General features: G+C 39.5%; 1 protein-coding gene across 1 annotated transcript; it reads right to left on the bottom strand.

Annotated features, from left to right (window-relative positions):
• Positions 1–416: 416 nt before the first annotated feature.
• Positions 417–12,142, bottom strand: LOC118830088 (pulmonary surfactant-associated protein D-like). The gene is made up of 7 exons (XM_036736974.1): positions 11,944–12,142; positions 10,600–10,716; positions 9,448–9,564; positions 8,109–8,225; positions 7,758–7,874; positions 2,860–2,943; positions 417–793 (listed from the first exon to the last, which is right to left on the bottom strand). The coding sequence occupies exons 1-7, from the start codon at positions 12,140–12,142 to the stop codon at positions 417–419; spliced, it is 1,128 nt and encodes a 375-aa protein (XP_036592869.1).
• Between the last annotated feature and the right edge of the window lie 1,841 nt (positions 12,143–13,983).

Genomic DNA, 13,983 nt, shown 5'->3' with positions numbered 1-13,983 from the left:
ATGGCTAAACAAGTTGCGGCATTTGATTGTAATGGAATAATATTGTGCTATAAGAAATGATTAGTAGGATGACTTCAGAAAACCTGGAAAGACTTACATGAACTGATGCAAAGTGATACGAGCAAAACCAGGAAAGAGTATTGACAGTAACAGCAATATTTTACGATGATCAAATGTGAACGACTTAGCTATTCCAAGACAATTTTGAAGAATCCAAGGTGAAAAATGCTATCTACCTGCAAATAAAGAACTGATGCAGTCTGAATGCAGATCAAAGTAAACTATTTTTCATGTTATTTTTTTGGTTTATGTTTTCTCTTACAACATGACTAATGGGGAAATATGTTTTACACGATCACCTATATCCCCTTGCTAGCTCATACCAGACAAAGCACAAGTCTTTCCCCACCAGTGACTCAAAATTGACAAATGATAAGACGTGATTCCCCACATGCTTTGTCATTCCATTTGCCGTTGGTATATATTTCAATGCAGTCCTCTTTATCCTGATCATTGTTAGGCTCTCCCGGGGCCCAGTTGGAATAGCCCAGGGGTTCTCCTGTTGGATAGATGAACTTGCCCTCTGTCTTAATGTCAGTCATACCAAGGAAGGCTGCCTTATTGTATGCTGTGACAATCTCCTGAACAGCTGCATTCTCTGCTGCATTCCTGGGGGAGGCTATTTGCCCATTAGCTTGATTGCATGATTGTGACGCTTTCTCAAAGTTGCTCTCATAGCCATTGGTCTTGAATATCTTCTCTCCAACTGCTCGGCCACTTGGAAACAGTACGACTAGGACAAAAGCACAGGAGAGGATGAGGCATATGAATAGAGAGACTAGCTAATTCTGAGGTTAGGGTGGCATTCAGGATACCAAGAGACTAAAGAGGTTTGGTTCTTTCTTAGAGAAATTAATTGTCCAAGGTCACACAGACAATAAGTGTCAGAGCTGGGACTTGAGCTCACAAGCTTTAACTCCCAAGCCAGCCTCTTTTCCATTTTGTTGAACAGACTATCTTATATGACTTAACGTGGCTAGTAAGACCACATCTGATGTTAAAGAATACGCTGGCTCTGTTAGCACAGAGGTAACAGCTGGACTGACAACTCCTCCATGAAGTGCTCCTGGCTTGATGTGCCTAATCCTTGATTTAAGCAGATAAAAAATTATTTGTTTTTCCCGAACATTACAATATCTTAGACTTAGGTTTGGAAGGGGTCCTTAAAGTCATCTGCTTCACCCTCTTCGTATTACAAATGGGGAAACTAAGGCCCAAAGAAGTTAAGAGATTGGCCCAAGGTCACAAAACCAATAAATGGCAGAGCTGGGAGTCTGAATCGAAACTTGGTGGTTTTTCCATTATACTTTAATCATTTGTAGTCATTTAATGTCTATCTTAGACATTAAAAATTCATTTTCTTTCACCCAACCAATACTGACCATAAAATGGAGTAGTTGGTGAAGACAGTGCGGTTAAGGGGAGTGTGCAGGGACTGAATGAAGACTTGGAGAGCTTTGAGAAGCATCTAAAAGTCTGAATGTTTCTTTTCCTTTAGCCTGGGACATGGGGGAGGGGAGCCTCGAACTGGGAAAACTCATGGTCAGCATTAGTATCTATTTTCTGCCTTACCTGTTCTAAAGGCTCCAAGGCCAAGTGATAGCAGAAGGATGAAACATTGTTCTCACTGTGACTTCCAGCCTGCCTAGCCCAAAAGTCAAATTCTCTCTCCAGCCCACAGTTTTGTGATTTTAAGGCCCAGCTGCAGCTGTGCAAGCCTTCATCTGGATGAATTGAGTAACTCAGACTCCTACTGTTGGCCATGGAGTTAAATCAAGCCTCCAGCACCTTGTGCCACAACCAAGACCAAGCTGCTCTCATCTGCTCTGGGTAGCTCACAATCTCAGCTTGTAAGCGTCTAGTTGGAGGCCTTGACCCTCACTGCATTCTAGTGCGTTACCATAATTCCATGCTACAGGAGGAAAACCTTGAAACAAAGTCCTGTTCTCCCTGTTTCCTTTAACCTCAATTGAAATCTTCCTCTCCTTTAAGTCACAAATTTGTGTTACTAAGAGAAGATACGAAGTATCATTCCCAACCTATCCACTTAAAGATGAATTTCTAAGTGATGAGGATTCTTGGATCTCTGAGGCAGAGTGGCACCATGGATAAAGAACGCTGAAGGTGGAGACATGCCCTGAGCCTGTCTTTGACTCACTACTTGTATGACCTTGGGCCAGTCACTTATGCTCTTGGGGTTTCAGTTTCTTCATGTTTAAAATGTGGGCATTAAATTAGACTTAATCAGATTAGATTAAATGAATTTAACTTAATTAGATTTAAAGGATCTTTAAGGGCTTTAGGGCAGCTTAGTGATACAGTGGAAAGAGTGCTGGTCTTCTAGTTAGGAAACCCTGAGTTCAAATCAGGCCTTAGATACCTCGGCTGTGTGACCCTGGTCAAGTCACTTAGCTCTGTTTGCCACAGTTTTCTCATCTGTAAAATGAGCTGGAGAAGGAAATGACAAAGCATTTCAGTATTGTTACCAAGAAAACCCCAAATGAGGTCATGGAGAGTCAGAGAGGACTGAAAAATGACTGAACAACAAGGGTCCTTCCAGCTCAAAGTCTAATATTCTAAGCAGGTTTTTTCTTTTCCTTCAACAAATTTTCTACACAGTCCTTCAAAAGGATTTATTAACATCCTTTCCTCATCACTAGGCAGGAGATCAGCCCTGGCTCTGAGAATGAATAGCAATAAACCAGAATTAGAAAGCACAGTAAAAGCAGTTTGTGTGCAGAGAACCAGGGAGGGAGTAGAAATTGGGAAGAGCCATTGCCCCAGCTGCAAATCACTTACCTTTCTGGTACTTGGAGAAACTTGTTTGGAGGATTTTCATCTGTTCCTGTAAGGCCGCTACTTGCTGCTTCAGAACATTGGTTTCTGTATGAGGAGAGAGGTTTTGGAAGGGCCTCAGTTCAGTACAGGTGGCACCTTGGATAAGGCCCAGGGCACTCATTGCAGTGAGTGGGGGGGGGGGGCGGGTAGTGCAACTTTCCAGTATAGCTGAAGGACTAAGAAGCCATGGACTGAGGTGAACTTCAGCTATTTCTCACATGGTAGTATGAGGCTTCCTGTAGACATCAAAACTCCCTGACTTCTCCAAAGGGTTGTATGGGAATAATTGAGAAGACACCCAAAGTGATTTGGCCATGGAACCCTTTCGTTCTTGGACTATATTAAGAACATATATAACTCCTTTTATATAAGAAATATAATATAAGAAATATATATAAATGCTGCTCAGAGTGGGGATAAAACAGAGACAGGGAACTCTGGGGAAAATTTTTTCTGTTGATAAAATTGTCATATCTAATAAGTATCTTTGATACATGCTTAATTTCACATTCATCATTTAAGAAAATAAATTTCACTAGTATGGAAATTTTCTCATGGACCTCTATTCACATCATTATTCATCCCTCTTTCACATGAAGAGGTGGTCCTTCTTGTCAAGACAAGGTCCTCTAACTGCCCAAGTGATCCTATTCCAACCCGTTTTAAAGAGATTGCCCTCTCTCTAATCTCTGTGCCTACTGACTGCTTCCTTACTGAGTAAAAACATGCCTGTCCTCAACAATTTTCTCTTGGTCCATCCATCCCCACTCTCATCCCAAATCTCTTCTACCTTTTGTGACTAAAATCCTTGAGAAGGCTCTCTACAAGAGGGTGGCTTCACTTCCACTCCTCCCACTTCTTAGCTCTTAACAATTTGGCTTCTGACCTCATCATTCAACCAAAACTGCTCTCTCAAAAGTTAGCAATGATTTCTTAATTGCCATATCAATGGCCTTTCTCAGTCGTCATTCTTTTCAGCCTCTCTGCATGTAGCCCTTGACACTGTTGATCACTCCCTGCTTTTTGATCCTCTCTTCTCTCTAGGTTTTTGGAACTCTGGACTGGGGTGAACACTGGTTCTCTTTCTATCTATCTTACAGTTTCTTCTCTTTCTTCTTCGCTAGATTTTCACCCACATCACGCCTTCTAAACTTGGGTCTCTGTGGGAATAGCTAGGTGGCTCAGTGGAGGGACTGCTATTCCTAGAGTCAGGAAGACTCCTCTTCCTGGGTTCAAATCCAGCCTTAGATACTTACTAGCTGGGTGACCCTAGGCAAGTCACTTAACTCTGTTTGTCTCAATTCCCTCATCTGTAAAATGAGCTGGAGAAGGAAGTGGCAAACTTCTCCAGTATCTCTGCTGAAAAGAAAAACCCAAAGGGGTCACAAAGAGTTGGACATGAGTGAAAAACAATAAAAGTTTTTTTCTTATGCCCTCTGCTTTTCTTGTTCTATTTTTCACTTATTGATCTCATCAGCTCCCTTAGATTCAATTATCTTTTGCTGATGATTCTCTAGTTACCTCAGTAATTGGTGACTTCAAGGCCAAGTTGGTTGGGGAGGTGGAAGGTCAGGGGACAATGAAAACTGGGACAGAAAATATGATTCAAAATCAAGAAACAAAAGCAGTTAAAGACCAAGGAGTATTCGGGAGCGTGGTTGTTATGAGTATTCTCTTCAAGAAGAGATCAGGAAAGTTCTTGGATATCTTGGATACCTGAAAACAGTACAGAGAATGAACTTTACTGTAGTTTGACAGGTGACAGGTAACCCCTGTGGACCAAAGATGGAAATCAACACTGCATTAGAAGAAAGTATAAAGATAAGAGAAATAGGATGAGTGATTACTGGAGCTCTACCTCATTCATTCAAAGAAGGTTTTTTCTTTGGAGAAAAAAATTGGAAATGGATAAAAGTAAAGACATTTCTCCGGTTGCTATTATTTTTAAAAGAATCATTGAATTCTGAATACACATATTTCCCAAGGCAGAGATGGGGGAAGTGGGGCTAAAGAGCCTAGCTATTGTCTCAGGTAGCAAATTTAAATGACAAGTGGGAAAAAAGTGGTAGTCAAAGGCAACATCTATTGGGAATACATGCTCATTTATAAAAGCATCAGAGAGGAGGAGGATGGCAAATTACAAGTTGTATCACCTCAAAGAATAAGAAAGAGCAGTGGAGGGGAAAATGAGCCCAAAGAAAGTTTGTGATCAAGCACAACTGAGCTATATTCAGTAAGCTTTTCAATTCAACAAGCAATTATAAAGTTCCTATTATGTGCCAGGCTCTCAGGACCCAAAGACAAAAATAAAACGGTTCTTGAATTTGAAAACTTCTAGGCTAAACAAAAGATAATTTGGGGGATGAATTAAAGCACTAGAAATTAGGGGAATCAGGGATCATTTAGGTCATGGATCCTAAGCTTCTACTTGAATGAGGATGGAGTATGGAGTATTCTCAAGGCATGGGCATCGGCTATAGGAGGGCATGGAAGCAAGAGATGGAATAATTTCTATAAGAAATTGCTAATAGGCCAATTTTGCTGGAATGTGAAATTCATGAGGTAAGTAAGATTTAATAATGTCTAATAGTGCCTTTTATGTACTAGGTGCTTTGGCACTTAGTAGGCACAGAGTAGGCTGGAGCCAGACAGTGTAGAGTTTTAAACACCTAGCTGAAGTTTATAGTAGAGACAATAGACTAAAATTTCTGTTTTTCTTTGTTCAAGGGAGTGACATGGATAGAACTCTGTTTTGAGAGCACTTACAGATGAAGCTAAAAAGAGTATAATAAATATATAAACAATCAACCAACAAGCATTTATTAAGTGTGCACTCATACTGTGTGGTGGCTACTGAACTAGGTACTGGGGATACACAGAAAAAATGAATGAATGCCTCCATCAAGGACCTTACATTCTATTAGGGGAGATAACATACATATACAATATATGCAAAATAGAATCAAGATAATTTGATTGTATGGGTACTATCAACCAGGGGAGATATGAAGGAAAGAATAGGCATGTGGCACAGCCTGTACAAAATCAGAGACTGGAGACATCTTGTCATGTCTGAGCAATAGCATTAAAGCTGTTTTGACTGGACCATAGTGTGAAGAGGAGAAATAAATAATAAAGCTGAAAATGTGGATTGTACTCATACTGTGCAGAGCTTTACATGTCAATCATAGGAGTTCATATTTGATCCTCAAGATAAAAATGGACTATTGATGAATCACAAGCACTTATTAAGTACCTCCTATGTCTAGGCATTCTGCTATGTTCTGGGGAATGCAAATGAAGTAAAAAAAAACCCAGTCTCTGTCTTCCAAGAATTTACATTTTAGTGGCAGGAGGGGACTTAAATTCTAATAGAGAAACATGGTTAGATCTGTGCTTTAGGAAAATAATCTTGGTAGCTTTGTGTAGGGGAAGAAGACACTTGAGGCAGAGACAGCATTTAGAAAGATATTGTAGTAATTCATGCGAGGGGTAAGAAAAGCCTGAACCAACGTAGTAGCCATTTGAATACCAAGAATGTGGTGAGATCTATGAAATGTTATGGCAGTCAAACTGAGTTGAATACAAAATTAACTGGAAATATGGGATGAAAGAGAGGAGTAGAACAGAGTGAAACATCTGTCAGCATTTCTGTAGTGATCTATCCTTACCACTAATGACAATAAAGTAGAGATTATTTTATCTTTCATATTTCCATCCCCAGTGTGTAGCAGAACCTGACATATAGAAGGCCCTTAATAAATGCTTGTTGGTTGACTGCCTGGGAAACCGATTGAACCACAATGGGCTCAATTGCCATGATCCAGAGCTTGTATTTGGTTCTATAGACAATAGAGAATGATCTATCTTCATCATTAATGTTATGAGAATAGGGACTGTTTCATTTTTTTTGCATCGATAATCTCTAGCACCTAGCACAGTGGATGGCACAAAGTAAGTTCTTAATAAATGCTTATTACTTGATTGATAGAACCAATGTATTTGGACTCTAATACCTTCCTAACCATTGTACTATGTGAAAACATGCCAATGGCATTTTAAAGATGAACTTCGAAAAGAGCAGCTAACACTTGTCATAAATGCCCAGAAGACATCTGTGACAAAGGTAACAAGGCACTGAGCAGATGATATAGAAGACACATTAAAGAGAGGAAGATACCAAAGGAACAGAAAGTATGAAGAGCTATTCACTAAGATTGTATATGAGAATGGTCTACACATGCACACACTGAAGGTATCCTTGATGAAAATGGGAGAAGGGAATATGTAGACTTTCACAGACAATATTCAATTCGACTATTTCAATAGACAATTTCCATAGCTATTCAATTTACTGTGAAATACAAAGAATAGAAGATACTTGAGTGTATATTGATTTTTTAAAAGATGTGGAATTCAATAAGTCAAAATTACACCTTAGAATCTTTCCTCTAACATCGTGTATGTTGAGATTTTATGAAAGAAGCAACCACAAAAAACTTTCTTTAACGTTCCTTAGAGAATCATGAAAGAAAGTATGAACAAGAAGGTATATCCTCTGTAAAAGTGTTTGCCAGAATGAACTGCATATAGTCTAATGAACAAATGGATTCCCTAGAAGAGGCATTGACTTTCTTCCTGTCTCCAAGATTTCCAACCTTTAAAAAATCCTCAATTCTTCACTGTTCTCTCCCCACATATTTAATCAGTTGCCAAGTCTTATCAATTCTGACTCCATCTTGATGGCTTGACTTTGAGGCCTCCTGATCCTGCTTTGTCCATTCTCTAAAATTTAAGAAAATAGGAGGACCATAGCGCTGGAGAAAGCTACCTCTCCATCATCTGCTTGGCTGACTTACCTGTGAGACCACTTTCTCCTTTGGCACCCTTCTCCCCAGGTAATCCTCTGTCACCTTTTGGCCCAGATGAGCCTTTTGGCCCTGAGGGGCCTGGAATGCCAGGGATTCCAACTGGGCCTAATGTTGGATGACAAGAAAGACCAAGAACGAGTCAATTTACAGCATTTGGTTGTTCGCAGAATGTTCCCCATCTTGTTCAAGTCCTGAATAAACTTAAGCTTCCAACTTCCCTTGACTCTTCAACATAAGGGGTGGCCCTGCCTCAAATATTACATAAAAGAGACTTCAGAGCTTAAGGTGCTAGAAGACAATCTTTTTTTAGATTCCCAGGTCCTGCTTCCCATCACTCACCAGTTGCTCCAGCATTTCCAGGAGGTCCTCTTTCACCTGATACTCCTTTCTCCCCCTTAGGGCCTGGTAGGCCTCTTGGGCCTGTGGGACCTTGTGCCCCTTCTTTTCCTTCAGGTCCTGAGGGTAGAACAAAACAGCTACTCATTACTTAAGGATATTTTGGTTATCGCTTTTTCATTTCTCCCTTTATTTGGTGGCAGTGTACAGAATATGGAATGGAGAAAGGTTCAACAATGGCTTGATCTTGCCATTGAGTCATGATTATCATTACCTTTCAGATCTGGCAGGAGAACTGCTTAGAGGAGGCAGCAGTTGTATAGTAGAAGGAATGCTGGATTTGGACCCAGGATCAAATGTCCTGCATTTGAATTCTAGTACTTTCACATGTTTGCTGTGTGAACCTGGGTGAGTTCCTTTTCCTCTTAGGGTTTCACCTTCCCCATCTTTAAAATGAGAGAGCTGTATGGACTAGATGGCCTCTGAAATCCCTTCCACCTCTAACCATAGGGTTAGAACCCCATGATTCCCCCAGAAGTACTTCCTTATTAATCACTTTGTGCACCTAATACTTCCCATTCTCTCAGTACTTGGCTAGAGTTCATACTCTGTTTTAATACATCCTCAACTTCTTCCTTGTGTATGTTCTTCTCCCTTAAGGGCAGGGACAGTGTCTTATATTTCTCTTATATCTTGAAATATGATCACAGTATTACAGACGCAGAGCTGGAAGGGACATGAGAGGTCATCCAGTCCGTCCTTCTCATTTTCTAGATGAGGGCACTGAGGCCCACAGAGAGGTTAAGTGTCTTGCTCAGTATCACCTGAATAGTAAATGTAAGAGTTAGGATCTGGACTCCAAAACCAGAGCTCTTTCTACGGTACCATGATGAATGGCTGGGGGATTCCCTTGTAACATTCAGTAGAAGTGTGGACATACAGCAGTTGTAAACGTTGCAGGAACAAATGAAGAAAAGACTTAAGAGTGACAGTTATGTCCCTCAGGTCATGGGTGGGTATTAACAAGGATGATAGTATCTGCCCCTTAGGGCAGAACCATTGCAGAAAGAAAGGATGCTCAGCTTTCTTGACAGGAGGTCTAGAGAAGGACTTAAAATGCCATTTGGTCCAGTGCCTTCCCTTTATAGTTGAAAAAAACTGAGGCTCATAGAGGGCAAAGATGAAATGATGAGTTCAAAATCAGAGAACTGGTGAGCAGCAGAGTTCAGTTTGATTTCTAGTCCTGACCTCTTTCCACTGCCAAACACTTCAGATGACTTCTATTCACTTTTAAATCGTGGACTAAGTGTCAATACTCCTTCAGCCCAGCCCCAGTACCTACCTTTGTCTCCAGCTTCTCCCTTGGGTCCCTGTTCACCTTGGGGTCCTGCATTCCCTTCTTTTCCGGGGGGACCAATTTTTCCAGGAGGACCAGGCACACCTGGGGCTCCAGGGAGTCCTGAGGGAAGAACAGATAAGATAAACTGTGGTCAGTGCTAGATAAGACAAGACAAGCACGACAAGATAAACTGTAGTCAGGCCACCATTTTGTGCCCATTTGGAGGTGGGAAGTAGTATGAGTAACAACATAGAAGGAGCAATATGGGGGAAGTCAGTAGTATTTCACAGTGAGTTTTTATTCAGTTATTTTTTGTCATGTCCAACTTTTTGGGACCCCGTTTGAGTTTTTTGGGTTTTTTTTGCCAAAGATGCTGGAGGTATCTTTGCCATTTTTGGCATCAATGCCATCACTGCCATGTAAGGTTTGCCATTTCCTTTTCCAGCTCATTTTACAGATGAGGAAACTGAGACAAATAAAGTTAAGTGACTTGCCCAGGGTCACAAAGTCAGTGCTTATCAGAGGTAGGACTTTAGCTTAGGTTTCCTGACTCTGAGGCCTTTTCAATAGATACTATACCATACTGCCTCATATATATAACTATATATATATGTGTGTGTATATATATATATATCATATATATAACTATGGGTGTATCTACATATGTATATAAACATATTAACAAACCTGTATATGTATATGCATTTATGTTTAATTGTAAAATTCTATATAACATGATATGATATGATATCATGTAACTAATATAAACAAAATTTCTATAAATGTCAGATTCCAAAAACACACAATTATTTAGGTCTTAATTTCTATTATCTAATTTAATCCTCATAATAACATTATTAGATAAAGAGTAAAAAAAGTTATTATTGCTATTTGACATGTAATGATTCTGAGGCTCAGAAAGGTGATGTTACCAATGTCAAAGAATCATGGAACTGTAGAGGGACCTTAGCAACCATCAAGCCTGTCCTCCATTTAAGTTTAAGAAACTTGGAACCAGCGCTGAAAGGGTGAAGAGATATGCTCATTCTCATTAATTAGTAATAGAACTAGGACATAGCACGAGGTCTTCTTTTCACTGAAAAATATAGTATTTTTTCCTACCACACCAAAGCTTCCTTCCATCCTGGAACTTACCTTTTTCTCCAGTGTCTCCCTTTGGGCCTGGATCCCCCATGGATCCATTTTCCCCTTTAGGTCCAATGGGACCAATTTCTCCGGTTAATCCTGCTGGGCCTCTAGGTCCTGATGGTCCTGTTCCAAGAAATGAATAGACTTTCAGTTGGAGCCAGTATAAAGTCAGTCAGAGGTCGTTTGTGGGATATGTTGGCTAAGAACTCATGATACCCGGTGATCTTTTGCTTCCCTTTTTCCTAAAGCAAATTGAAACGGTGGTCACAAAGCACTGCTAAAATATGTCATTATTCAAATGATTTTATTGATCATCTATTATATGCAGAGCACTGTGACAGTCATAAATATTCATCTGTGGCCCCAAGATTCCAGGAACTTATAGGACCTTTGTGGACATTAATATATATGGGGCACAAGGGAAAGTGCAGGATTTGGGAGTCAGGCTTCAAATCCCTTTTCTGCTAATTAATGACTGTGTGATCTTGGGCCAAGTACCCTCAGTTTGTGAATCTCTAAAGCACCAAGTTAGGACTAGAGGAGCTCGAAGGTCCTTCCAGGCATAACTGGGATTGTAAGATAATGTAGCTGATAATATAGCTGTGATCATAGGACTTGGAGGAGGAAATTGAACTTATATGTCATCTAACCTAAATGAGATGCAGAATTTTTTTTTGTGTACTGACCATTGAAAGAATTTGTTTTGCTTAACTGCACATATTTGTTATAAGAAATTTGCTTTTCTTTTCTTTTATTCCAATAGGGAGGGGAATGGGAAGAAGAGAATGTAGATTTCTATTATTATTATTTTAATACAGAGACAAAGAATTCTACAGATGTGAAATTTTGTCAAAGCACCTTTAAGAACACCTTGACCAGTTTCTGTTTTGTTTAAAGCCCAGCCCTGATCTTCTGGTTCTTTCAGGCTTTTATCTTTCACCATCACTGAGAAATTTAGATGGAACTTTCAAGCCATTTCAATATATAGATGAGCAAATAGCTTTCATTCTACTAGGGAAACAATTTTTCAAGTAGGGCTGATGTCAAGGGAACTGACTACTGAAAAATCGACCCTCTACTAGGAGCAGTGAGAAATTGAAGAGCTTTTTCTTTAGCTCTGAAATTAATATTTGCCTAATTTCAAAACCTGATCAATGTAAATGGCAATTTTTTTGTTTTCTCATTTTGCATTTAAGTGTAAAATTTTTAAAAATACAAAAATAAATAAATAAAGGGGAACACCTCCCATCCCCCACCAATCAAGACATTCAACTCAGCAAGGGAGAGAGAAACTCTGCCAGGAGAATGTATGTGTCTCCTAGAGACTTAAACCCAAAGATACTTCTATACCTGGATCTCCCTTTTCTCCTCTGGGGCCTTCTCTCCCATCTCTTCCATCTCTTCCAGGCAATCCATTTCCCTCAGGGTGGCACATGATGATGGCACAGGCATCTGGGACTGCTCTCTTGGAAAAGGGTGTCATTCCTGCAGCTTGGGCATTTAGGGTGTGAGTAAAGAGGACCAATGCGGAGATACAGAGCAGCAACATGGCCCCTGGCTCTGAGCTACACAGGGAGTGAGAGGGTTAATTCAGCTCGTTGCTATTGCAGGACAGAGGGAGGAATCAATCACAGCAGCAGCTTGTGGCCAGAGATTCTATTCTCTCTTTTTATTAAGGATTATGGTCACTCATTTGGAATATCTGAGCAGTAAGGGAATTTGTACTTATTAACATATTTAGCAAAGTGATGTGTTTCTCACTTCAGTCAAGCCACTATCTGTGTGTCATATACATTAACATGTTGAGAATGTGTCCACCCACATTTGCTGTCCTTAATGTCTGCCTCAATGTTAAGCTTTTTATAGTAGAGAGAAAGAAAAATGAAACTGAATTATGACACATTCTTCCCAGCCTGCTTCAGCCATGACACCTCTACTCTAGAATTACATCCCCACCAATAACCTGTGCTTTGCTCCTGGATCCCTTAATTCTAATAGGTCCAATTTTGCCTCATCTTGGTGAGTCTTTGACCTCCATTCCTCTTATAGGGTTATCTATTTTTAGAGCTTTATCCATTCATCTATCTATCTATCTATCTATCTATTTATCTATCTATCTATCTATCTATCTATCTATCTGTCTATATCTATCTGATCTGTCTGTCTTTCCTTTCTGTCTCTCTCTCTCTCTTCTGTCTCTCTATCTAGATTATAATAATATATAAATTGTCTATCCAACTTCATATCACGGTCTAGTCAATACATATTCTTCATCTACTTGCTTTTTTCCTGTGTAGGTAATTAGGCTGAACTTCTGAGTGATCCTGGATTCCATTTATGAGGTTTCTAGACCTTGATACAAATAGAATAATGTAGACTGCAAACATGAGCATAGGGAGGACCTCTCCATCTATAATAATACTTGGATTATTATTTGGTAATATGGGAACTGATACTAAGTACAATTAAGTGGCATCCCTTAAAGTCACTAGGTGAGTTTATAGCAAAACTAGAATTACAAACCACATTTCCTTGTTCTTAGTCTAGAGTTCTCTCTATTATGACATGCTGCCATGCTTGAATATGATGTCCTTCAATTTCTTATTCTACTATAGGGAACATACATGTAGAGGCTGATAATGTGAGAGTGTGCAATCTTGTGAGTGATTATTGGATTATATTGGATCATAAATTCAAAGTTTGAAGTGACCTTAGAGATCATTGAATCAACCATCCCACTCCCTTAGTTAGAGGAAACTGAGGCCTAGAGAAATTAATGACTATCCTTGAGTTATAGAACTAGCAAATATCTGAGCGAGAATTTAACCCAAGTCTTCCTGATTTCAAGTCTATCTACTTCCGTCTGTATGTGGAATCACACACACACACACACACAAGTTTATAGATATATGGCATATATGTATACATGTATATATATATGTCAATATGGAAGATCATAAAGTGAAATAAAGAATTTTAGAAAAATCTTTGTAATTTCCTAAAGGTAATCCAAATATATCTGTACAATCTATAGATATATCCATGCATCTTGGGCATTATGTATGTATGTGTACATTTTTATATATGTGTGTATCTGTCTGTCCACCTCCTATCTAGCTAGTCATATATCTTGGATACATACTGCAAAAAAACCATGAGTTAGGTTCAGGACTGAACAGAAAGAAAAGAATGGGCTAGATTACCTTTGGGAAACAGCCAGTTTCTTTTAATAATCATAAATGTCTTCCTGAAAGAAATACACATCTTAAAAAAAAACACCAATATTTTTCCAGTTATCTTATGTAATTGTGAGTCATGGAACACAATAGTCTCAGAATAATTGAAGTTGAAGATCACCCAAAGAGGTAATGGAGGCCTGCCTGGTTACCA

This window comes from Trichosurus vulpecula, chromosome 8, assembly GCF_011100635.1.
Source record: "Trichosurus vulpecula isolate mTriVul1 chromosome 8, mTriVul1.pri, whole genome shotgun sequence".
NCBI lineage: Eukaryota > Metazoa > Chordata > Mammalia > Diprotodontia > Phalangeridae > Trichosurus > Trichosurus vulpecula.
The sequence above is the reverse complement of the archived record's forward strand: the minus strand, read 5'-3'. Positions and strand labels throughout refer to the sequence as shown.

What these genes read in the sequence shown, in the direction of transcription:
- LOC118830088 (XM_036736974.1), bottom strand. Translation starts at nt 12,142, where the DNA reads ATGTTGCTGCTCTGTATCTCCGCATTGGTCCTCTTTACTCACACCCTA. An exon ending in GGGAGAAGCTGGAGACAAAG is followed by an intron (nt 8,226 to 9,447) that starts GTAGGTACTGGG and finishes TTCTACCCTCAG; the next exon opens with GACCTGAAGGAAAAGAAGGG. An exon ending in TTTCTCCAAGTACCAGAAAG is followed by an intron (nt 794 to 2,859) that starts GTAAGTGATTTG and finishes CTTTTGTCCTAG; the next exon opens with TCGTACTGTTTCCAAGTGGC.